At 44.3% G+C, this 27,461-nt stretch overlaps 1 protein-coding gene across 2 annotated transcripts in view; it reads left to right on the top strand.

Moving 5' to 3' along the window:
* LOC130276633 (5-hydroxytryptamine receptor 3A-like) overlaps positions 1-27,461 on the top strand; it is a 61,026-nt gene that overhangs the window by 9,472 nt on the left and 24,093 nt on the right. For both annotated transcript variants that reach the window (XM_056526277.1, XM_056526278.1), the window contains exons 2-4: positions 8,387-8,532; positions 16,808-16,852; positions 21,846-21,955. In XM_056526277.1, the coding sequence (XP_056382252.1) occupies positions 8,387-8,532; positions 16,808-16,852; positions 21,846-21,955 (301 nt within the window). The remainder of the gene's footprint in view (positions 1-8,386; positions 8,533-16,807; positions 16,853-21,845; positions 21,956-27,461) is intronic.

Here is a 27,461-nt window from a genome sequence, read left to right as displayed (position 1 = left end):
GGTGGCACAGTATATAGTTCATTAATGGTGGCACAGTATATAGGTAATTAATAGATGAATGGTGGCACAGTATATAGGTAATTAATAGATGAATGGTGGCACAATATATAGGTAATTAATAGATGAATGGTGGCACAGTATATAGGGAATTAATAGATGAATGGTGGCACAGTATATAGGGAATTAATAGATGAATGGTGGCACAGTATATAGTTCATTAATGGTGGCACAGTATATAGGGAATTAATAGATGAATAGTGGCACAGTATATAGGTAATTAATAGATGAATGGTGGCACAGTACGGTATATAGTTAATTAATGGAAGCACAGTATATAGGGAATTAATAGATGAATGGTGGCACAGTATATAGTTAATTAATGGAAGCACAGTATATAGGGTATTAAGGGGGGTACGGTATATAATTAAAGGGAAACTGACAGGTTACAGTGCATGTATACAAAAATTGGTCTTTCCATTTTCTAGGTGTTGCCCCACATTGCTAGTATGCGAAGTCAGTCTTGTGCGCAATGGAGGCGGAGCTTCCCTGCCTCCATCCTGTATGCTGTGCTATGCCCGGCCGTCTTTGTATATTTATAATTCTTTTTTTTTTGCCAACTCTTGTATATTGTAGCATGTAAGCATATATTAGTGTGGTGTCCATCTCTTCAGTGTAAGAACCAGAGGTGCTGGGTGATTGGGGAGGGGTGATAGGTGCTGGGTGATAGGTGCTGGGTGATTGGTGCTGGGTGATTGGTGCTGGGCGATTGGTGCTAGGTGATTGGTGCTGGGTGATTGGGGATGGGTGCTGGGTGATTGGTGCTGGGTGATTGGTGCTGGGTGATGGGTGCTGGGTGATTGGTGCTAGGTGATTGGGGATGGGTGATGGGTACTGGGTGATTGGTGATGGGTGCTGGGTGATTGGTGCTGGGTGATGGGGGATGGGTGCTGGGTGATTGGTGCTGGGTGATTGGTAATGGGTGCTGGGTGATTGGTGATGGGTGATTGGGGATGGGTGATTGGGGATGGGTGATAGGTGATTGGTAATGGGTGCTGGGTGATTGGTGCTAGGTGATTGGTGCTGGGTGATTGGGGATGGGTGATAGGTGATTGGTAATGGGTGCTGGGTGATTGGTGCTAGGTGATTGGTGCTGGGTGATTGGTAATGGGTGCTGGGTGATTGGTGATTGGTGCTAGGTGATTGGTGATGGGTGATTGGGGATGGGTGATAGGTGATTGGTAATGGGTGCTGGGTGATTGGTGCTAGGTGATTGGTGCTTGGTGATTGGGGATGGGTGATAGGTGATTGGTAATGGGTGCTGGGTGATTGGTGATTGGTGCTGGGTGATTGGTGCTGGGTGATTGGTGCTGGGTGATTGGTAATGGGTGCTGGGTGATTGGTGCTGGGTGATTGGTGATGGGTGCTGGGTGATGGGTGCTGGATGATTGGTGATGGGTTCTGTGATATAGAGGTCAGACCGGGGCATATAGGGGGAGATTTATTAAAACTTTTGCAGAGGAAAATCCGTCTGCAAAATGATGATTGGTGCTGGGTGATTGGTGCTGGATGATTGGGGATGGGTGCTGGGTGATTGGTGCTTGGTGATGGGGATGGGTGCTGGGTGATGGGTGCTTGGTGCTGGTTGATTGGGGATGGGTGATGGGTGATTGGTGATGGGTGCTGGGTGATTGGTGCTAGGTGATTGGTGCTGGGTGATTGGTGCTGGGTGATTGGTGCTGGGTGATTGGTGCTGGGTGATTGGGGATGGGTGATTGGGGATGGGTGATTGGTGATGGGTGATTGGTGCTGGGTGATTGGTGATGGGTGCTGGGTGCTGGGTGATTGGTGCTGGGTGATGGGTGATGGGTGATTGGTGCTGGGTGATGGGTGATTGGGGATGGGTGATAGGTGATTGGTAATGAGTGCTGGGTGATTGGTAATGGGTGCTGGGTGATTGGTGATTGGTGCTAGGTGATTGGGGATGGGTGATAGGTGATTGGTAATGAGTGCTGGGTGATTGGTGATTTGTGCTAGGTGATTGGTGCTGGGTGATTGGGGATGGGTGATAGGTTATTGGTAATGGGTGCTGGGTGATAGGTGATTGGTAATGGGTGCTGGGTGATTGGTGCTGGGTGATTGGTGCTGGGTGATTGGTGCTGGGTGATTGGTAATGGGTGATTGGTGATTGGTGCTGGGTGATTGGTGCTGGGTGATTGGTGATGGGTGCTGGATGATTGGTGATGGGTTCTGTGATATAGAGGTCAGACCGGGGCATATAGGGGTAGATTTATTAAAACTTTTGCAGAGGAAAATCCGTCTGCAAAATGATCTGATTGGTTGCTATGGGCGACTGCACCGCTCTTTCTCTGCACAGGTTTTGATGAATCTCCTCTATAATAAAGTATATTATAGGGCAGCTGTCACATGTTTTCTGTAAATAAGACTGACAGCACAGCCAAAGTATATATACACATGGCAGACCTCAGAGAAACTGTTCTTGACTCGATTTTACAAAAACACCTTTTATGGGGGATAGGAATGTCGAGTAGGCCCGGCGGGAGTCCACTGTGTCCCTGGGCCGCAGCACATCTGCCCATTAAGTCTGGCAGACGTTTTTTAAATTATGAAAAGTGCCCTCTTTTTTTTACTTGAGCCCCTGCTCTTCAAAATGTCTGTGCACGTCCCTGCCCTTAAGGACCGGGGGTTTTTCCGTTTTTGCATTTTCGTTTTTTGCTCCTTGCCTTTAAAAAATCATAACTCTTTCAATTTTGCACCTAAAAATCCATATGATTGCTTATTGTTTGCGCCACCAATTCTACTTTGTAATGACATCAGTCATTTTGCCCAAAAATCTACGGTGAAACGGGAAAAAAAATCATTGTGCGACAAAATTTTTAAAAAAAAAGCTGTTTTGTAAATTTTGGGGGCTTCCGTTTCTACGTAATACATTTTTCGGTAAAAATGATACCTTATCTTTATTCTGTAGGTCCATACGATTAAAATGATACCCTACTTATATAGGTTTGATTTTGTCATACTTCTGGAAAAAATCATAACTACATGCAGGAAAATTAATACGTTTAAAATTGTCATCTTCTGACCCCTATAACTTTTAAATTTTTCCGTGTATGGGGCGGTATGAGGGCTCATTTTTTGCACCATGATCTGAAGTTTTTAATGGAATGGTACCATATTTGCATTGATAGGACTTATTGATCGCTTTTTCTTCATTTTTAAATTGCACTATTTTGGACTTTGGAATTTTTTTGCGCGTACGCCATTGACCGAGCGGTTTAATTAACGATATATTTTTATAATTCGGACATTTCCGCACGCGGTGATACCATACATGTTTATTTTTATTTACACTGTTTTTTTTTTTACACTGTTTTTTTTTTATGGGAAAAGGGGGGTGATTCAAACTTTTAATAGGGGAGGGGTTAAATGATATTCATTCACTTTTTTTTTTCTCTTTTTTTTTGCAATGTTATAGCTCCCATAGGGACCTATAACACTGCACACACTGATCTTTATCATTGATCACTGGTTTCTCATAGGAAACCAGTGATCGATGATTCTGCCGCTTGACTGCTCATGCCTGGATCTCAGGCACTGAGCAGTCATTTGGCGATCGGACAGCGAGGAGGCAGGTAGGGACCCTCCCGCTGTCCTGTAAGCTGTTCGGGATGCCGCGATTTTGCCGCGGCTATCCCGAACAGCCCACTGAGTTAACCGTCACTTTTTACTTTCACTTTTACTAAAGGGTTAATAGCGCGCGGCGCCGGCTTCACTATGACGTCGGGCCCGCCGTGATATGATGCGGGGTTACCGTGTAACCCCGCGTTATATCACGGGAGCAGGACCAATGACGTACCTGTACGTCCTTGGTCCTTAAGGGGTTAATACATACCACATAACTTGATAAATAGCCTATATAAAGGTGGTATATTTTTTGTATCCTACCTCTTAGTACTGCCTGTTGATTCGTATTAGATTGTATCTATGTAATCCTTAATTCCCTATGTTGCACTGTTTACATGTTGCAGATAACAATAGATGCTGATGTCAGCATATACATTAGGGTGGATGAGTAATAGGAGGCTTTATCTAATGACAGGATAGTCCTGTTACGTCGGTAGCGCAGATAAGGGAAATACCTGTTTGTCATCATATCTTATGTAATGCGACGATTCCTGCTTGTGCGCATGCGTGGGGCCCTCTTCCTGGCACGGACTCCCCGGACGTCAAGAGGCCGAGCACGCAGGTCCGGATGTGATGCATCCGGGACCTGCGTGTGGCGGCTGTGACGCGGCGGCGAGTGCCGATCACTTTTGGGATTCATCCTGTGCTGATCCCTATAAATGGTAGCCATCATTTTAGAGAGCAGATGATCATATCTCCCTCCAGCAGAGCCAGTAATGATGGACTATAGGAGTCAAATCCACTATAAAACAGCCCAACCAGGAAATGCTGCTTCTTTGTGGGGATACAAATACAGTAAGGGAATGAGGAACTCAGTTATAAGAAATGGTATAACACAGAATACAGATAAACAATGGATTCATGTCAGTGAGGAGAAGAGAATAGTAGGCTGTTATAGATAGATTTTGGACTGTATTAGTGTTAGGTAGGCACAGACAGCCATTCTTTGAGCGAGTGTTGTTGCAGGTTCATTAAAACCTTTTTTTGATATTGTTAATCCTGGTGCTGTCACCTTCTGAAACCGACGCCAGTGCATCAATGAGGTGATGTCACTCATTATTTTGCATACACATCTAATAGTGCCACCAACATTGATGTATTGTTCTGCATTAGCCATTTAAATATCACTGCTATACGTTAGCCCTACCCAAGTGACCTTTTCTTTTCAAGTTTAATTTTAGTTTAATTTCTTGTGCTGACAGGGTGCCACTGTCTGCTAACACAGACCTCACAACACGATATCACTTATTGTTTTGTATATATCTAATTTCTTATGGTGTCATCAAAAATTGGTGGTGGGGGGAGGGTTTTTTGGTTTTTGACAGTTTTGTTGACCATTTTTTGTTTTAAAGTGCATAAAAATCTTCCAGTGCCATGTGTTTTAAACAGGTTGTGTTTTAGCTCCATCTACCATCCGTACATTCATAGCCATTTATGTTGCTGTTACTTTGACGTTATTACTACTGTCTTGACATTAAAACCTGAAAGGAAATACAGTCCTACATGACTTTAAGGGCAGTCTTCCAAAACTTTTCATGTCAAATGTTTTTTTTATTAAACTTTTCTTTCTTTTACTTTTAAACACAAATGTAAGAATAGAAGTGCAAATAGAAATAATATATATGCAAAGATAAACAGATTGATACAGCCAATATAACAGAGAAGATTGTAAAAACACAAAGGATAGTAAAATATGCATAAGTACAATATTAAACTTACATGAATCAATGACATAAAGTAAATTAACAAACATATATATTCTAATTGAGAATATGAGAATAATTCATTTAAAAGACTAAACTATTGCCAGTTGAATATTTCCAGTACATAGAAACCATGTGCATATTAGAAAAGAAAGAAATAAAAATAAAAGAAAATGCTTGTCTAAGTGATAAAGGTTAGCACAAACTAATGGAATCAATTAAATAAATACATTTGCTGCTTACAGTTTTCCAAAATTAAGACAGCTTACATTTGAAAATGAACATAGTATAAAATATTTTTAAAGTACAATAAATTTAACCCCTAGAGGATGCAGGGCCTACACGTACGCCCTGGGACTTAGGACATGTACGTCCTGGTTAACAGAGTCCTGTTGCATCATAAACCAAGGGTCCCTTCTGCTATCAGCAGGTGGGAACCCACCGGTAGGTGCAGACATCAGCGATCGTACAGATGTCGCCATTAAGCCCTCAGATGGCGTGATCATTACGTGATCAGAATATTGATCACGGTATCTGTGGCAATGCTTCGGGTCGGATGGCCAATCTTATCGCCCGCAGCACGACCATGGGAATCAGTATTTGCAATCTAAAGATTGCAATAAAAAGTCTCCTGTGTGGACCAAAAAGGCATAAAAACAAGTCAAAACAAAGTTTTAATAAAAGTGATTAAACCCATCTCTCATTATAAAAAACATAATCATGCTTGGTATCGCTGCATGCGGCAATGTCTGTCTATTAAAATATTATGTTAATGATCCTTTACGGTGAACATTGTCAACATATAAAAAATACCAAAGTCCAAAATTGCTGATTTTCGATCACATCACATACAAGAAGAACATACAAGAAGAAAAATATATAAAGTAATCAGATAGTCACATATACACAAACGTAGTACCAATAAAAACTACAGATCAGGGTGCAAAACAGAGCCCTCATACAGCCCCATTTACAGAAAATAAAAAAGTTATAGGGGGTCAGAAATGGGGACATTTTAAACATACTAATTTTGCTAAAACGTTTGAGTTTTTTAAAAGTAGTACAATAGAAAAGTGTGTGTAAACATGGGTATTCTTTTAGTTAAATTAACTAAATGATTAAAGTAACCCACAGAATAAAGAAAACATGTCAGTTTTACCATGCGTGAAAACAAAAACCTTCAAAAGTTGATAAGTTGCGTGTTTTCGACCATAAATAAAAAAATTTTTGGTTGCACCATAGATTTTATGGTAAAATAAAAGGTGTCATTACAAAGTAAGTGCAATTGGTTGTGCAAAAATCAAGCCCTCATATTGGTCTGTAGATCGAAAAATAAAAGAGTTATGGCTCTTAGAAGGAGAGGAGGAAAAAACAAAAACACAAAAATAAAATATTTCCTGTGTTCTCAAGGCCAAAAAGGGCTGTGTCCTTAAAGGGTTAAGGACATAAAGGATATAAATATATACAGGAAAAATAAACTCAACAGACAAAACTGGTTCCGTGGTAGACCTTAACAAGTATATAGCTTTCCTTAGATAGCTCCTGACTTTTCTCCTTACTAGTGTGCCAAGTCTCCACATTGACTTGTCAAAAAATTGTGGGTAACATCATGTCTGATAGGAAATAATTTCAATCACGAATCCCATCCAAGACTTTTCAGGGCATGTTAGATTGGGATTAACTATTTTTGGACTAATCCCTACATAACAGTAAAAGAGGATCTGTCAGCTCTTCTGGCCTGTATGTGTTAATAAATCCGCCCTTGTCCTTACAGGTGGTTGTTCATGGTACTGCAGCTCAGTTCCACTCAACCAGGCTTTGCCTGTGTAAACACTGATTATGGGGGTCCCAGAGATTATATCCTAGAGAACTAAGAATAAAATAGAATAATCCTTCTACTAAAGAGGTTATCTGGTGGGAGTTTTTTTTTTTTTATAACAATACCCCTTCTACAGTGAATAGAAAAATAAATAAACCTCTACTCACTTCAAGTGAACCTGCTGTGCTTCCGGTGTCCTGCTCCATTGCCCGATGCAATCCCTTTTCAAAGCTGCAACATGACCCTTGGGCCCAGAGTGACGTTGGGACCCAGAGTGTCATATAGCTGCACAGCCAATCATTGGCCAAAGTGATGTCCAGCTCGGCCAGTAGTTAACTGTGCAGCAGTATGACACATTGGGCACCAAAGTCATCCCAAGCCCAAGAATCACACTTCAGCTCAGGACACCTGGGGAACAGAGCAGGACACCAGAAGCCACGCGAGAGTGCTGGAGTTTTTTTTTTTTTCCTAATAATGTAGAATGGGCATTGTTATATAAATATATGTGTATATATATATATATATATATATATATATATATATATATATAAACTCCCACCAGTTAACCCTTAAACTCTTGCATGGGGAATGCCGAATTTTTTTTATGAAATACCAGAATTTCAGTTTTTGCTCATCTTGCCTCCTAAAATATGGAATATAAAGTGATTATATGTTCCCCCAAAATGGTATCTATTAAAACTACAGCTTATCCCACAAAAATTCAAATGGTGGGGATCCTAGAATGTAGCAAAAGTAGAAAATAAATCATATTTTTTTTTTTTTATTGCAAATACCTTTAATGTGTTATGTATTCCATATGATAGACAGTGAAACATTTATGATAAAAAAAACAACAACTAATTTTGGATTTTTTAAAATCCTAGGTAGAAAGTTAAACATTAACCAATAAGCTATATTTAAATGGGGACATTGAAGATGTTATGTTGGCTACAAAAAAAATCAAGCACGTTGATAGAAAAATATAAACGTTATGTGTGTCACTTAGTATGCAGAGGTGGAATTGCTGCAGCCGTGGGGGTTTACAATCCAGGAAAACCTGTGAAACGGTTTATAGATAAGGCTCACAATACTGGTGCCATTCTGCATGTGAGAATACCCATTTTCTTTTTTTGTATTTAATTCTGCCTTCTCTGTTTCCTAGGTGTAGGTTACGGCCAACTCAACTGTAGTTTTGATATTCTGATCAACAATTTGTCCTTCCCAAGCTTAAGTATTCGACCAGTAAAAAACTGGAGAACTGCAACCGAAATACAAATTGAAATGGCTCTGTACAACATCATTGATCTGGTAACTTCATGGTAGTACTTTTCCTTCTGAAAAATGTTTACAATTTGCTTGAGAGGAAATCTTATAATTTTTGCTGTCTTGTAAATCTGTTAATGTAAAATACAAGGGCTGTAACATTCTTTAACTCTGTTCCCTTATAATGAAAGTTTATAGGGAGCTCTGTACACTGTAGTGCCTATTGCTTTAAAAAAAAATATATAATAATATATATATATATATATATATCTGATAATGGCTGCATGTCACATGGAACAGCAAGAAAACCTGGCAACTCATCCACACGGGTGATACTGTTTTTAAATTAATCTTTATCTTCCATAAATGGAATGATTATTTAAAATCTGTATTTATGTTATGTTTAAGTAAGGCTGGGTTCCCATTACGTTTCCCCCCATACGGGAGTGCAAATGGCAGGGGAGAGCTAAAAACTTGCACTCCCGTATGCCTTTCTATGCACTCCCGTATGTAATTCATTTCAATGAGCCGACTGCAGTGAAACGTTCCGTCCGGTCGGCTCATTTTTGCCCCGCATGCGCTTTTTCTCCGTGCTTAAAACCGTGGTCGACGGTGGTAAAAGCGCATACGGGGCAAAAATGAGCCGACCGGACGGAACGTTTCACTGTGGTCAGCTCATTGAAATTAATTACATATGGGAGCGCATAGAAAGGCATACGGGAGTGCAGGTTTTTAGCTCTCCCCTGCTGTATGCGCTCCCGTATGGGGGAAAACGTCATGGGAACCCAGCCTTAGTGTTACGCCGAGCGCTCCGGGTCCCCGCTCCTCCCCGGAGCGCTCGCTTCACTCCCTCCGCTGCAGCGCTCCGGTCACGTCCTCTGACCCGGGGCGCTGCGATCCTGCTGCCAGCCGGGATGCGATTCGCGATGCGGGTAGCGCCCGCTCGCGATGCGCACCCCGGCTCCCCTACCTGACTCGCTCCCCGTCTGTTCTGTCCCGGCGCGCGCGGCCCCGCTCCCTAGGGCGCGCGCGCGCCGGGTCTCTGCGATTTAAAGGGCCACTGCGCCGCTGATTGGCGCAGTGGTTCCAATTAGGGTTTTCACCTGTGCACTTCCCTATATTACCTCACTTCCCTTGCACTCCCTTGCCGGATCTTGTTGCCTTAGTGCCAGTGAAAGCGTTCCTTGTGTGTTCCTTGCCAGTGTTTCCAGACCTTCTGCCGTTGCCCCTGACTACGATCCTTGCTGCCTGCCCCGACCTTCTGCTACGTCCGACCTTGCTTCTGCCTACTCCCTTGTACCGCGCCTATCTTCAGCAGCCAGAGAGGTGAGCCGTTGCTAGTGGATACGACCTGGTCACTACCGCCGCAGCAAGACCATCCCGCTTTGCGGCGGGCTCTGGTGAAAACCAGTAGTGGCTTAGAACCGGTCCACTAGCACGGTCCACGCCAATCCCTCTCTGGCACAGAGGGTCCACTACCTGCCAGCCGGCATCGTGACAGTAGATCCGGCCATGGATCCCGCTGAAGTTCCTCTGCCAGTTGTCGCTGACCTCACCACGGTGGTCGCCCAGCAGTCACAACAGATAGCGCAACAAGGCCAACAGCTGTCTCAACTGACCGTTATGCTACAACAGTTGCTACCACAGCTTCAGCAGTCATCTCCTCCGCCAGCTCCTGCACCTCCTCCGCAGCGAGTGGCCGCTCCTGGGATACGCTTATCCTTGCCGGATAAATTTGATGGGGACTCTAAGTTTTGCCGTGGCTTTCTTTCCCAATGTTCCCTGCATCTGGAGATGATGTCGGACCTGTTTCCCACTGAAAGGTCTAAGGTGGCTTTCGTAGTCAGTCTTCTGTCCGGAAAAGCCCTGTCATGGGCCACACCGCTTTGGGACCGCAATGACCCCGTCACTGCCTCTGTACACTCCTTCTTCTCGGAAATCCGAAGTGTCTTTGAGGAACCTGCCCGAGCCTCTTCTGCTGAGACTGCCCTGTTGAACCTGGTCCAGGGTAATTCTTCCGTTGGCGAGTATGCCGTACAATTCCGTACACTTGCTTCAGAATTGTCCTGGAATAATGAGGCCCTCTGCGCGACCTTCAAAAAAGGCCTATCCAGCAACATTAAAGATGTTCTGGCCGCACGAGAAATTCCTGCTAATCTACATGAACTTATTCACCTAGCCACTCGCATTGACATGCGTTTTTCTGAAAGGCGTCAGGAACTCCGCCAAGATATGGACTCTGTTCGCACGAGGCGTTTCGTCTCCTCGGCTCCTCTCTCCTCTGGTCCCCTGCAATCTGTTCCTGTGCCTCCCGCCGTGGAGGCTATGCAGGTCGACCGGTCTCGCCTGACACCTCAAGAGAGGACACGACGCCGTATGGAGAACCTCTGCCTGTACTGTGCTAGTACCGAACACTTCCTGAGGGATTGTCCTATCCGTCCTCCCCGCCTGGAAAGACGTACGCTGACTCCGCACAAGGGTGAGACAGTCCTTGATGTCTACTCTGCTTCTCCACGTCTTACTGTGCCTGTGCGGATGTCTGCCTCTGCCTTCTCCTTCTCTACAGTGGCCTTCTTGGACTCTGGATCTGCAGGAAATTTTATTTTGGCCTCTCTCGTCAACAGGTTCAACATCCCAGTGACCAGTCTCGCCAGACCCCTCTACATCAATTGTGTAAATAATGAAAGATTGGACTGTACCATACGTTTCCGCACGGAGCCCCTTCTTATGAGCATCGGATCTCATCATGAGAGGATTGAACTTTTGGTCCTTCCCAATTGCACCTCGGAGATTCTCCTTGGACTTCCCTGGCTTCAACTTCATTCCCCAACCCTGGATTGGTCCACTGGGGAGATCAAGAGTTGGGGGTCCTCTTGTTCCAAGAAATGTCTAAAACCGGTTCCCAGTAACCCTTGCCGTAACTCTGTGGTTCCTCCAGTAACCGGTCTCCCTAAGGCCTATATGGACTTCGCGGATGTTTTCTGCAAAAAACAAGCTGAGACTCTACCTCCTCACAGGCCTTATGATTGCCCTATCGACCTCCTCCCGGGTACTACTCCACCCCGGGGCAGAATTTATCCTCTCTCTGCCCCAGAGACTCTTGCCATGTCCGAATACGTCCAGGAGAATCTAAAAAAGGGCTTTATCCGTAAATCCTCCTCTCCTGCCGGAGCCGGATTTTTCTTTGTGTCCAAAAAAGATGGCTCCCTACGTCCTTGCATTGACTACCGCGGTCTTAATAAAATCACGGTTAAGAACCGCTACCCCTTACCCCTCATCTCTGAACTCTTTGATCGCCTCCAAGGTGCCCACATCTTCACTAAATTGGACTTAAGAGGCGCCTATAACCTCATCCGCATCAGAGAGGGGGACGAGTGGAAAACGGCATTTAACACCAGAGATGGACACTTTGAGTATCTGGTCATGCCCTTTGGACTGTGCAATGCCCCTGCCGTCTTCCAAGACTTTGTCAATGAAATTTTTCGTGATCTGTTATACTCCTGTGTTGTGGTATATCTGGACGATATCCTAATTTTTTCTGCCAATCTAGAAGAACACCGCCAGCATGTCCGTATGGTTCTTCAGAGACTTCGTGACAACCAACTCTATGCCAAAATTGAGAAATGTCTGTTTGAATGCCAATCTCTTCCTTTTCTAGGATATTTGGTCTCTGGCCAGGGACTACAGATGGATCCAGACAAACTCTCTGCCGTCTTAAATTGGCCACGCCCCTCCGGACTCCGTGCTATCCAACGCTTTTTGGGGTTCGCCAATTATTACAGGCAATTTATTCCACATTTTTCTACCATTGTGGCTCCTATCGTGGCTTTAACCAAAAAAAATGCTGATCCCAAGTCCTGGCCTCCTCAAGCAGAAGACTCCTTTAAACGACTCAAGTCTGCCTTTTCTTCGGCTCCCGTGCTCTCCAGACCTGACCCTTCCAAACCCTTCCTATTGGAGGTTGATGCCTCCTCAGTAGGAGCTGGAGCTGTTCTTCTACAAAAAAATTCTTCCGGGCATGCTGTCACTTGTGGTTTTTTCTCTAGGACCTTCTCTCCAGCGGAGAGGAACTACTCCATCGGGGATCGAGAGCTTCTAGCCATTAAATTAGCACTTGAGGAATGGAGGCATCTGCTGGAGGGATCAAGATTTCCTGTTATTATCTACACCGACCACAAGAACCTCTCCTACCTCCAGTCGGCCCAACGGCTGAATCCTCGCCAGGCCCGGTGGTCTCTGTTCTTTGCCCGATTTAATTTTGAGATTCACTTTCGTCCTGCCGATAAGAACATTAGGGCCGATGCTCTCTCTCGTTCCTCGGATGCCTCAGAAGTTGATCTCCCTCCGCAACACATCATTCCACCTGACTGCCTGATCTCCACTTCTCCTGCCTCCATCAGGCAGACTCCTCCAGGAAAGACCTTTGTTTCTCCACGCCAACGCCTCGGAATCCTCAAATGGGGTCACTCCTCCCATCTCGCAGGTCATGCGGGCATCAAGAAATCTGTGCAACTCATCTCCCGCTTCTATTGGTGGCCGACTCTGGAGACGGATGTTGGGGACTTTGTGCGAGCCTGCACTATCTGTGCCCGGGATAAGACTCCTCGCCAGAAGCCCGCTGGTTTTCTTCATCCTCTGCCTGTCCCCGAACAGCCTTGGTCTCTGATTGGTATGGATTTTATTACTGATTTACCCCCTTCCCGTGGCAACACCGTTATTTGGGTGGTCGTTGATCGATTCTCCAAAATGGCACATTTCATCCCTCTTCCTGGTCTTCCTTCTGCGCCTCAGTTGGCTAAACAATTTTTTGTACACATTTTTCGTCTTCACGGGTTGCCTACGCAGATTGTCTCGGATAGAGGGGTCCAATTCGTGTCTAAATTCTGGAGAGCTCTCTGTAAACAACTCAAGATTAAATTAAATTTTTCCTCTGCATATCATCCCCAGTCCAATGGACAAGTAGAAAGAATTAACCAGATCCTGGGTGATTATTTGCGACATTTTGTTTCCTCCCGCCAGGATGACTGGGCAGATCTCCTTCCATGGGCCGAATTCTCGTATAACTTCAGGGTCTCTGAATCTTCCTCCAAATCCCCATTTTTCGTGGTGTACGGCCGTCACCCTCTTCCCCCCCTCCCTACCCCCTTGCCCTCTGGTCTGCCCGCTGTGGATGAAATTTCTCGTGACCTTTCCATTATATGGAGAGAGACCCAAAATTCTCTCTTACAGGCTTCTTCACGCATGAAGAGGTTCGCGGATAAGAAAAGAAGAGCTCCCCCCGTTTTTTCCCCTGGAGACAAGGTATGGCTCTCCGCTAAATATGTCCGCTTCCGTGTCCCTAGCTACAAGTTGGGACCACGCTATCTTGGTCCTTTCAAAATTCTGTGTCAAATTAATCCTGTCTCTTATAAACTTCTTCTTCCTCCTTCTCTTCGTATCCCTAATGCCTTTCACGTCTCTCTTCTCAAACCACTCATCCTCAACCGTTTTTCTCCCAAATCTGTTCCTCCCACTCCTGTTTCCGGCTCCTCGGACGTCTTCTCGGTCAAGGAAATTTTGGCTGCCAAAAAGGTCAGAGGGAAAAAATTTTTTTTAGTAGACTGGGAGGGTTGTGGTCCTGAAGAGAGATCCTGGGAACCTGAGGACAACATCCTTGACAAAGGTCTGCTCCTCAGGTTCTCAGGCTCCAAGAAGAGGGGGAGACCCAAGGGGGGGGGTACTGTTACGCCGAGCGCTCCGGGTCCCCGCTCCTCCCCGGAGCGCTCGCTTCACTCCCTCCGCTGCAGCGCTCCGGTCACGTCCTCTGACCCGGGGCGCTGCGATCCTGCTGCCAGCCGGGATGCGATTCGCGATGCGGGTAGCGCCCGCTCGCGATGCGCACCCCGGCTCCCCTACCTGACTCGCTCCCCGTCTGTTCTGTCCCGGCGCGCGCGGCCCCGCTCCCTAGGGCGCGCGCGCGCCGGGTCTCTGCGATTTAAAGGGCCACTGCGCCGCTGATTGGCGCAGTGGTTCCAATTAGGGTTTTCACCTGTGCACTTCCCTATATTACCTCACTTCCCTTGCACTCCCTTGCCGGATCTTGTTGCCTTAGTGCCAGTGAAAGCGTTCCTTGTGTGTTCCTTGCCAGTGTTTCCAGACCTTCTGCCGTTGCCCCTGACTACGATCCTTGCTGCCTGCCCCGACCTTCTGCTACGTCCGACCTTGCTTCTGCCTACTCCCTTGTACCGCGCCTATCTTCAGCAGCCAGAGAGGTGAGCCGTTGCTAGTGGATACGACCTGGTCACTACCGCCGCAGCAAGACCATCCCGCTTTGCGGCGGGCTCTGGTGAAAACCAGTAGTGGCTTAGAACCGGTCCACTAGCACGGTCCACGCCAATCCCTCTCTGGCACAGAGGGTCCACTACCTGCCAGCCGGCATCGTGACACTTAGTTGGCTGATTTAAGACATGACAAATTAGCAAAAATATAACAAATGGTGTGCAACAGTAATATAACTCAGTAAAAGAACCCAATTATTTATTGCAATTTCATATAGAACCTACAAAGGAAAAAAAGACGCAAATAAAAAGGAATATAACTTTATTATATGATTCACTAATTTGATTCCTTAAAAATAGGGTAGGCACATGGTAGATACATTGTTGCACTACAAGATTGAAACAAATATAGAATTCTTAATTGTGCATATATCGCATACAATTCATCAAATTTATGAGTCCGCTCCGATTGAAAAATAGGCTAAAATCCTAGTAATATGTAAGTATATTCCAGTAGGTTTGACTAGTATCCTTGAACACGTTCTTCACATCTACTGTACCACAGCTTACAGTGCTGATAAGGAAGAAGTCTGTAATATTTTAGATGTTAATCAAGTGTATGAGTTCACACATAGGATTTATGCTGCAGATTTTATGCTGTGTTTAATTATTTATGTGTTTGGCATAGAATCTGTAGCATAAAAGCTATATGTGAACTGTCATGAAAGTGCGTCATCAAATGTCACGTAGGCCAGGGAAAAGTGATCCCTTAGCTAACCCTCAACCTCTTTCCCTGCCTACTTGCACAACTGCCCTAAAATGGCGGCTCACAACTAGGCGACATCCCATACTCTAAGGAGCAGGAGTGTCATGATCAAAACAACAAACGGAACAGTACAAGGTCGAGAATAAGTCAACAAGCAGCAAATATATAGTGTACAGACAACAAACTAGAAACCAGAGAAAGATAAATGGTAGATATGATCATATGAACAACACAGGATAACTAGGAAAAATATAACTGCCAAATGAAAAACAGAAATCCAGGGGGTTACAGGGTTAAACTAAAGTAAGGCAATTTATAGTTCAAGGATAAGCAAATACTAGATAACAAAAACAGAAACAAAACAGCTTAAAGACCCACATGCCGAACAAGATACACTAGAACTAAGGCTACGTTTCCACTTGTTATTTTTCTTGGCAGTTTTTGGAATACTGCCACTGCAGTTTTTGAGCCAAAGTCAGAAGTGGATCCATAAGGGAGAAGAAGTGTAAGTTCTTCCTTTATATGTCCTTTTCTTTTTGAATACATTTCAGGCTTTGGCTCAAAAACTGCAGGGGCAGTATTCCAAAAAACTGCCAGAAAAAAAAACACCAAGTGGAAACCTAGCCTAAGAACCAAAACTGACTTCTATGTTAGAGAAAAGAGAAGCTCAGGAAACGGATCTAACACTAGGAGGAACCGGATAAACTACAAACCCAACTACAATCATGGAGGGACACAGGAATAAATCCAACACACTACACAATACAAAATCCAAATAGGCTCCAAGTTAGGGGGCACACCACTGTGTGAGACTGGATCTAACCTTGGAGGAAACTCAAAATCCAAAACACATATAAACGTGCATGAGCGTAAAAAGAGCTGGGATTTAGATATCCCATCCTATGCTGCTGACTGGCTAGGATCTGTAACTCTTACCTGACCAGGGAACAGATAGCATAGACTGGTCAGGAACAGACATTACATGAACAAACCCCCCTTCCCTAAAAAAGGCAAAAATAATATCCATAGACTATACAAGACTTTTACATGAGGCCAGCATGTGAATAAACTAAAAAAAATTCCCACAGTTATCAAGAGCAACATTCATCTGAACTATAACATAAAGTACATTAAGATATTATTGAGAACCTGGAACAGTATATCTGTTATCCCTGTATTCTAGGAAAACACTTTAATCAACTAAACATAACTTTACATTGTGATATTCACCAGTGTACAACTCAAATATCATATTTATGAAATAAATCATTTCACTTAACCTTGTTTCTATTTCTAGGATACAAGCTTGCAATCTTTTACTACATTAGTTTGGTTCACCATGGTAAGATATGTATTATTATACATAAAATATATATACACACTGTAGGTTGGTAGTAATCCAATTAATAATCTTCTTGCTCCATACTAAATGCACAAAATATAAGTACTTAGCTACGGTATATAAGAATTTGGTGCAAGATCTGCATGTTGCTCACGTGGTTGGGCAAATCTTTGCAAGCTTCATAATTTTCCCTTTTTCTATATGTTATCTTATTCATTTAAAGGGTTTCTCTAAGGCTAAGTTTCCACTTAGAATGCCCCAAAAAATCCCAAACTGTCCTGCAGCATTTTTTTAATTTCTTTTTATGTTAGCAGGGAGTCAATAGGGAAATACTCCTGACCCCAGTGTTTTTCTGCAATCTGGCTGTTTTGCCAAATCGTAAGCTTGCTGAGACTATGGCGTTTTTTTTTAAAGCAAAAAGTGCGATAGTTTTATCATCCTTGGAGGGAAGTAGTGATGCATAGCATCACTACTGCCCTCTGCAGCCATACAGTTTTCAGCACAGCATAGTGCTGCGCTTGAAACTATCACTGCAAAAATAAATAAACAGATTGAAAAAACACATAGGATTCCCCGTTTTTTCATTTTCAGCCAGTTACCAATCAAGCATCAGTCTGACATTTCCAGGGTGGGCAAGAACAATTGTTATTGGCCCTCCTCAACCTAAATAATGCCAGCCTGTAGCTATTTAGGCCCAGGGGAACCATTTTTGGCACTCCAGGCTTGTTGGTACCTGCTCTTCCAGGTACCCCTGTGACGGTGGGTACCAGGGTAATAAATGGGGTTAGCGTTAGCAGTTTTGGGGGCTAACAATAACCCCTGGCTTAGCATTGGATTCCGTCTATTAGACGACTAATTAAATATAAAAAAAATGACATATTGAAAAACGCTGGTTATCGACATAGTCAACGGACCCCGGTGTAGTCCTTTGCATACACAAATCTGAAACTAGAAGAGGAAAAAACACGAAAATTGGGTTAGTACATTTCTAGCATAATGCAATGTCTTCCCAAACAGGGAGCCTCCAATTGTTGCAAATATACAACTTCCAGCATGCCTTTGGCTTTCTGGGCATGCTGAGACTTTTAGTTTAGCAGTAGCTGGAGTCTCTCTTACACTTACCACCCACGGCACCCGGCTGTAGCTCCACCCCTGATGATGTCATCAATAGGGGCAGAGCTACACAGACTCTGCCAGAGCAGCAGGATGAGGTAAGTGGACATTGGCTTCTGTAAGCAGTACATACATCTAACTATAGATAGCTGGATAAACTGCATAGCCCCCAAAAGGGCTATAGGAGCAGAGAATCCTGTCAGTATAGTGTCAGGATTCCTGACTCCTGTCTATTATACATGTGTACACTATGCTCCTATGTATACAATATGGCCGGTGAAGGTAAGTAGTGATGCTATGCATCATTTCTCATCTCCTTACACTCCGTGGGCCAGGTGCTCTGCATCTGACCCATGAAGTAGTACCCTAAAGGAAGTGAAAAACTGCCAAAGGGTACACACCAGCAGAAATGCCAGAAAAACTGCCAAACTCAGGAAAAAGCTGTGCCAGTTTTTCTGGCCTTTTTTCATGGAAAAAAAAAAAGTGGAAACTTAGCCTAATGACTACAAACCCTGTTGTCATTCAACAACTCTCATCACTTGTACCTACTTGAAGTTTGCAGGAGAAATGTACACTACAGACCCTGGTTTATAGTTTCAGTCACTAACTGACTCAACCTACAGTGGAAAAGGGAAAAGAAAAAACAGACCGGAAGGCGGCGCCTCGTGCTTTACACTGGATAGAGGGAGGGGGATTTTCCCTTGCGGGATGGGGTTATTGCAGGCTCTATAAATTAGCCGCTTACCTTGAGCATATAGGAAATATGCGTATCACCCCCTATGGGGTTGGTAAAGATGGTGTGGATCTGTGCAGCCCAAAGGTCCCAGGTGCAACCGGATGGTGTCCTGTAGATAAATTGGATACGAATAGGAAAAAAACAACCTTGGCCGCAGGCGCTCAGGATCCCAGAGGAAGTGGTCACACTCAGGTCATAAAGTGGCAAAGTGCAGCAACTTTATTTGGTGTACAGCATTAAAACAATGAGGCGGTTCGGGGTGAAACTACCCCTTCATCAGATTGACTGTAGTACAGTCAATCTAATGAAGGGGTAGTTTCACCCCGAAACGTGTCATTGTTTAATTGCTGTACATCAAATAAAGTTGCTGCACTTTGCCACTTTATGACCTGAGTGTGACCACTTCCTCTGGGATCCTGAGCGTCTGCTGCCAAGGTGTTTTTTTTCCTATTCGTATCCAGTCAACCTACAGTGGTAACATCCCCTTGATTTCACCTGCATGGGCTCCATGGATCCCCACACTAGCTTACACCATCATACATGGCAGCCACCTATGACTTGTACTACTTTTACTTAGTCTTTGCTCTCTCCTTCCCCTCAACCCACTGGCTTGTTCCTTGTTGGCTGGAATAGGCACAGACCTCTTCTTTCACAACAGGTCTCTCTATTCATCATCTTCCTAGCTACACACACACTCTGACACACAGGGCCGGATTAAGAGCACATTGGCCTGGTGCTGAGAATTTTAATGGGCCTACAAGTGGTCGCGACCTGACAGCTGGGTTGTTTGCTAACTAGGCACAGAGACAGCTAGGTAGCTAGCTAGCTAAATTGATTGTTTGCTAGCTAAGTATGTAGCCAGGTAGCTAAATACGTATGTAGCTAGATAATGCACCCAGCTTCCCCATGTGCTAGGCCCCAGCACTGACCTCTCCAGCTCCTGCAGATGATCGCTGCCACCTAATGCCATCCCCCAGGTGACAAGGCTGGCTGTAGAGCAGGGAGCACCAGGAAGGCTTCAGTCCTTTTTCCGTGCTGTCTGCCACTTCCCCACTGTGCTTCCTGGGTCCAAGAATAAAATTCGCCCCCCCCCCCTCCCTTTGCTATAAAATAACAAAAATCAAAACGCCTTAATATCCATTATTTTATATGATTAAATAGACTAGCAACACTTGGGGCCCCCGGACCAAAAAAACAAGGGTCCCCTGCGAAACTCCAGATAATACCAATATATAAGGAGGACTATTATCACCATACATATTACCATCATTCTGTTACTGACTAAATCCTGTATACTGACCAATAATACCAGTATACAAGGAGGAATATTATCACCAAACATATTACCATCATACTTCTACTGACCAAATCCTGTACACTGAGACCAATATTACCAATAATACCAGTATACAAGGAGGAATATTATCACCATACATATTACCATCATACTGCTACTGACCAAATCCTGTACACTGAGACCAATATTACCAATAATACCAGTATACAAGGAGGAATATTATCACCATACATATTACCATCATACTGCTACTGACCAAATCCTGTATAGTGACCAATATTACGAAAAATATTAGTATACAAGGAGGAATGCTATGACCGTATATATTACCAGCATATTGTTACTGACTAAATACTGTAAACTGCAACCACTTTTACCAATAAGATAGTGTAATGAGAATAAAGACAGTCGGCAACTGCTGTACCCCCTGTGCATGTATTTGTGAGTATTTCAATAAAGAAGAAATAAGAAGAAGAACTGGTGAGTTGCCGACTGTCATTATTCTCATTACACTATAGTTATTGACTCTGGTTAAAGTCTGATCACCACCTTTTACTTATACAAGCAGCTATCTACTCTTTCCAGCATAAGCTCCAAACGGTGGTCTTTACAGCAGTGCTGAACTATCAGTCTCTTTTCCTTACTACAATATTACCAATAATACTAGTATATAAGGAGGAATATTATTACCATACATATTACCAAATCCAAAGTACTGGGACCAATATTACCTAAAATTACAGTACATGAGGCCAATTATACCACCACACAAAGACTAAATCACAATACTGAGTAAAAACCACTATACACAGACTAACAATACCAATAATGCCAGTATACAAATAATACAAAGGCCAAATAATGCCGATGCATCAGGAAGACACTATACATCACACAGTGACTGACTAATGCAACGTACTGTTACTAAATAAAAGCACTGTACACAGACTGATATCCCCCCCATACAATGCCCATATAGAAGTAGATACCAGCTGTACACAGGATCTGTATACCATATAAGTGATTATATACAGGACTATATACAGGTATATACCATCTGTCGTTAGGGTCAGTATACCATATAAGTGATTAAATTGGTAGGCAGGTAGACAGCCAGGTGTATATGTGGGTGGGTAGGTAGCTAGTTAGGTAGGTACCTAGCTAGATAGCCAGGAAGGTAGCTAGCTAGGTAGGTGAACAGCCAAGTAGGTAGGTTAGTAGGTAGACAGCCAGGTCGGTAGGTGGGTAGGAAGGTAGATAGCCAGTTAAGTAGGTAGGTAAACAGCCAGGTGGGTTGGCAGGAAGTTAGGCAGCCAGGTGGGTGGGCAGGTAGTAAGACAGCCAGGTGGGTGGGCAGGTAGTTAGACAGCCACCCAGGTGGCTGGGTGGGCAGGTAGGTATACAGCCAGGTGGCAGGGTGGGCAGGTAGCTAGACAGCCAGGTGGGAGGCGCATACAGTTAAAAGCGGCACTAGTTTGCTTGGGGATCTGGGACAAGTGTCCTATATCCCCAAGCATAGGCTGCAAAAATAGAAAAAATTCATAAAGGATGGCCGGGCCTATTTTCAGGTAGGGGCCTGGAGCGGTAGCTCCATCCGCCCCTACGTTAATCTAGCCCTGCTGACACAGTGCTGAAGACAACTTATATGGACGTACCTAAACCCTGTCTTGCATTACATATGGAAGCTGGTCCAAAAAATACAAAATATTTTTTTCTACCCCTGCATGATGTAGGTCATTGTCTTCTGTAAATTATTATTTATGTTTGTTCTTAATCATGAAGTTAAAACATAATCAGTGCAACCACAGAAAAATTCAGTGTTATGAACAACTAATGTTCTGTTGCAGATATGGAATAATGAATTCATACAATGGGAGCCACAACAATATTGTTCCATCGAGAAAATCTTTTTGTCTAACGTTTCATATTGGCAGCCAGATCTGTATATTTATGAGAGGTAGGTCTAACAGCATGTTGCATACACATCATTATGAAATCATGTCCGAGAGCAAAAGAGTCCATAAAACCTTGTCTAGGTATCCTGCTTCTGTCTGTCAATAAAAGCAAGTAAGGGCATTAAGATAGATATTTTATAGGCAGAGGGATACCTTGCTGGGCTAGTACATAAATGGAATCTGTTAGCTGTAATTCACATTCCAAAATACTGACACTGGTAGATAGCTGTTAGAACAAGAAGACACATGGTAGCTTTCATAAATCTGTCTGTGCTCCCATAACATAGAAAAATGCTTTTATTTTCTCATTCAAAGTGTCAAAGAGGCATTCCCAATGTGCCTGAAGTGCTAAGGGCTAGAATGCCTCCTCGCTCCCTCTTCCATCCTTGTTCCTGCTTAATTGACAGTCAGCCCTGTTTACAAATCTCATGCTTGCTCTTTGCATTTAAATTGTCCAGAAGTGTAATATTCCCTTTAATACTGCTAAAAGTAGCCCACAAATTCATTTTATAAAAGATCCATGGGCCAACCCATAGGTTAAAGAAAAATGTTTTGTTACACTTTACAAGTGCACATGTGGTAAAGCTTCTCCTCATGTGAAACACAGAATTTTTAGGACATAACCAGATCCTCCAAAAGTGTCAGAGGTGGGGGTTAAATGTCTTTCAATTTCAATATAATTGTTTTGATAAATTTGGAGTTATGACAACATCTAAGGCTGGCTTCACATTTGTCTGGGACAAGCACTAGAGATGAGCGAACTTTTGAAAAATTTGATTCGGCCGATTCGCCAAATTTTTTCCAAAAATTTGGTTTGATCCATATCTATATTAAAAATGGCTATTTCTGGACTACAGAGAGCCCCAATAGGGGTGTAGAACACTTTGGTTTGTTCCAACACACATATGGAGTGTGCTGGGGTAGTGAAATAATACTGTTATTTTAAATGACATGCAGATTACAGGCATCGCTTTTAGAATCACCGCCCCAGAGCGGCACGATGACAGAGCCTGGAGGTGGCATCAGTATGAGGAGACTATACAGTAGCTAAATGACACAGCGTGGAGGTGGCGGCAGCATTAGGAGACCATATAGTGGCCGAATGGCACAGCATGGTGGTGTTGGCAGCATGAGGAGACCATACAGTGGCTGAATGACACAGCGTGGAGGTTTTGGCAGCATGAGGAGACCATATAGTGGCTGAGTGACACAGCTTGGATGTGGCTGAAGCATGAGGAGACCATATAGTGTCTGAATGGCACAGCCTGGAGTTGGCAGCAGCATGAGTAGACACTAGGGCTTCGCAATCCCTAAGATTAAAAGATGGATTTTGAAATTTACATTGAAGATTTAGGGTAGCTAGTGCTACCATAAAAAAATTTTTAGGCCCAGCAGCATCAGTAAACCATATATATTGGCTGAATGACACAGCCTGGAGTTGTCTGAAGCATGAGGAGACCATATATTGGCTTAATGACACAGCCTGGAGTTGGCTGAAGCATCAAGAGACCATATAGTGTCTGAATGGCGCAGCCTGGAGTTGGCAGCAGCATGAGGAGACACTAAGGCTTTACTATCCCTAAAATTAAAAGACAAATTTTGAAATTTAAATTGAAGATTTAGGGTAGCTAGTGCTACCATAAAACTTTTTTAGGCCCAGACCCAGGCCCAGCAGCATCAGTAAACTATTTATTGGCTGAATGACACAGCCTGGAGTTGGCTCAAGCATGAGGAGACCATTGAAATTTAAGATTTTGAAATTGAAATTTAAGATTTTGAAATTCAAATTAAGGATTTTGAAATTGAAATTTCACTACTCTGCCTGACATACTTCTTGTGTATATGAGGGGAGTACAATACAATTCACTACACTTAAGACAGTATTTGTCTAGAACAGCAGCAGGTGTGTACTATTGGTTGTCCTTTCACAGTATATAGACCCTTGACAGATTAACAGGTACAAAATAGTGCACTACTTAGATGTAGGTATGTGGTATGCACTAATGAGGGCAGAAAAATGTACTACAGTACGCTTAAAAATACTTATTTTTACCTGTGTCCCAGATTTCAAAATTCCTTTATAATGAGAAATTGTCAGAATGCAACCTGACATTCAAAATAATAAAATGATACATACGTTCTCTGAAGAAAATGATCCTTCATTAGATGACAATATGAGTATTGTGTGTTCCAGTGACATTAGCTCATCGGAGGAATAGGAAAACATGATACAACTTAATTCTGCAACTGAAGAACCACAACAAAGAATGAACGACTTAAAGCCTACTGTAACTGAGGAACTTCAAAATGGTAAATCTACCACCTGGGATAAGTCAGTCAATTCCAACAGCCGGTGGTCAGTATCCACAGTTCCCTGTTTCTGCTAGTCCTTGGCAATATTCCTTTTATTACTGGTATCAACATGGCAATAATGCTGGGAGAATAACTTAAAGGGGTACTCCGCCCCTAGACATCTTATCCCCTATCCAAAAGATAGGGGATAAGATGTCTGATCTTGGGGGTCCCGCTGCTCTGGACTCCCGGGATCTCGGCTGTAGCACCCCTCTGTCATTACTGCACAGAGCAAACTCGCTCTGTGCATAATGACAGGCGATACAGGGGCCGGAGCATTGTGTCGTCACAGCTCCTCCCCTCATGACGTCACGGCCCACCTCCTTAATGCAAGTCTATGGGAGGGGGCATGACCGGTGCCACGCCCCTCCCATAGACTTGTATTGAGTGGGTAGGCCATGGCGTCATGAGGGGCGGGGCCATATCGTTATTATGCTCCGGCCCCTGTATTGCCCGTCATTACACACAGAACGAGTTTGCTCTGTGCAGTAATGACAGAGGGATGCTGCAGACGAGATCCCGGGGGTCCCCAGTGGCGGGACCCCCGCGATCAGACATCTTATCCCCTATCTTTTGGGGAGTCAGCTGGAGTACCCCTTTAAGGATAACCACATGTCCCCACATGTACCCACATGTTTCCTGCAATACACAGTCAATATATGGAGACCATATACAGTAGTGGCTGAATGACACAGCCTGGAGGTGGCTGAAGCATGAGGAGACCATATAGTGTCTGAATGGCACAGCCTGGAGTTGGCAGAAGCATGAGGAGACCATTGAAATTTAAGATTTTGAAATAGAAATTTAAGAAATTGAAATTGAGGATTTTGAAATTGAAATTTAAACCCCCAAGTTTTAGTCTCCCGGGCCCCGGCATGTGGGTACAAAGGACCAAATCTAACAAGAAGTCATATGTCACATGGCAGCACAATGACAGAGCCTGGAGGTGGTATCAGTATGAGGAGACCATATAGTGGCTGAATGACTGCCTGGAGTTTGTGGCAGCATGGGGAGACCATACAGTGTCTGAATGGCACAGTTTGGAGTTGGCTGAAGCATGAGGAGACCATATAGTGTCTGAGTGGCAAAGCCTGGAGTTGGCAGAAGCATGAGGAGACCATTGAAATTCAAGATTTTTAAATAGGAATTTAAGAAATTGAAATTGAGGATTTTGAAATTGAAATTTTAACTCCCAAGTTTTAGTTTCCCTGGGTACAAAGGACAAAATCTAACAAGGAGTCACATGGCAGCACAATGACAGAGCCTGGAGGTGGCATCAGTATGAGGAGACCATATAGTGGCTGAATGGCACAGCCAGGAGTTGACTGAAGCATGAGAAGAGACCATATAGTGGTTGAAAGAGACAGCCTGGAGGAGGCATCAGTATGAGGAGACCATATAGTGGCTGAATGGCTGCCTGGAGTTTGTGGCAGCATGGGAAGACCAAAGAGTGTCTGAATGGCACAGCCTGGAGGTGGCTGAAGCATGAGGAGACCATATAGTGGCTGAATGGCACAGCCTAGAGTTTGTGGGAGCATGAAGAGACCATATAGCCTTTGAATGGCACAGCCTGGAGTTGGGGGCAGAGGAGGAGACAATAGGGCCTCACAATCTCTAAGAATAAAAGATGAATTTTGAAATTTCCATTGAAGATGTATGGTACCTAGTGCTACCATAATCATATATAAGTAATGTCCTAGGCCCAGCAGCATCACTAAACCATGTAGTTTCTGAATGACACAGACTGGAGCTGGCTGAAGCATCAGTAAACCATATATTGGATGAATGGCATAGCCTGGAGGTGGCTGAAGCATGAGAAGACCATATAGTGGCTGAATGAAACAGCCTGGAATTGGGAATTTGTAACTGGGGAACAGCACCTTAAATCTGTTTGGCACTATCCATATTTGTGAAGTGTTGGTGTGGCACCATGGTCAATCTACTCTCATGCATCAGTCATTGGTGGTTGGAAATCCTGGCTGATCCATGCCTGATTCATCTTTACAATGATCAGTCTCTCCACATTTTTCGTGGACAGACGAGTTCTCCTAGGGGTGACTATGGCCCCCGCTGCACTAAACACCTGCTCTGATGGCCCACTACTGGCCAGGCAGGGCAGCTCTTTCAGGGCAAACTCTGCTAGTTGCGGCCACAAATCAAGTTTGGCTGCCCAGAATTCCAGCGGATCTTCAAGGTGTGTTGGCATGGGTATGTCAAGGTACGTCCCCACCTGCTGGTTTATGTCCTGCTCCAGGTCTACCTTCTGCTGATGAGTTGCTTCACTATGTGGGTGAAGAAAGCTACTCATCAGCGACTGTAGACTCCAGCTGCTGCTGATGGAGCTGGGACTGCTCCTGCCACCCCACCCCTCCCCAGTAGCCATGGCAGTGGAAGGTGAGCGCAGGGGGCCCCCCGATTCAGACCTGCGAGAGGATGGACGATGGCGCCAATAGGCATCAGCCAACTGACTACATAGGATTCCTCTGTAGCAGGTCACTTTGTCCTCCCTCTCAGTGAGTGTAAAAAAGGCCCCTATTTTGTGGCAGTAGCGAGGGTCCAATAAGGTGGAGAAGTCCAGAAGTCATCCCGTTGCCAAATGGTGACAATTCAGCTGTCACTACGCAAGCAAGTGAGAATGCATCGTGCCATTTGTGCAAGTGACTCGGAGGGACTCCCTGCCTCCATCTCCACTGCATACTGCCAAGGTGTGTCTGGGTCCTCTGTCTCGCCTTCCTCATAACCCTCTAGCTCCTCTGGCTGCTCCTGCTTCTCTCCTGTCAGATTACTAGAAAAACCGCCCATTTGGTGAAACCTAACCTGTGCTTCACTGTGCCCCTCCCCCTCCTCTTCCTCCAGTTCAGCTCCCACAGGGCTCATGTGGCCGTGAGATGTAGGCGCCACGTCTCCAGTGCCCTGACCAGCCATCGTTTCCAACACCTGCTGTAAGAAATGAAGCAATGGAATGACGTTGTTCACCCCGTAATCCTGGCGACTTACTAATAATGTGGCTTAATCAAAGGGCCTGAGCAAACGGCAGATGTCACGTATGAGCTGCCACTGGTTGACATTGAAGTTACACAGGGGAGTACCCCTATCCGCTTGGATCATCAAGAAATCGGTGATGGCTTTTCTCTGTTCGTACAGTCGGTCCAACAT

The sequence above is a fragment of the Hyla sarda genome, chromosome 6 (genome assembly GCF_029499605.1).
Source record: "Hyla sarda isolate aHylSar1 chromosome 6, aHylSar1.hap1, whole genome shotgun sequence".
In the NCBI taxonomy this organism is placed as follows: Eukaryota; Metazoa; Chordata; class Amphibia; order Anura; family Hylidae; genus Hyla; species Hyla sarda.
Note: the sequence above shows the minus strand (reverse complement) of the source record. Positions and strands in the feature narration are given on the sequence as shown.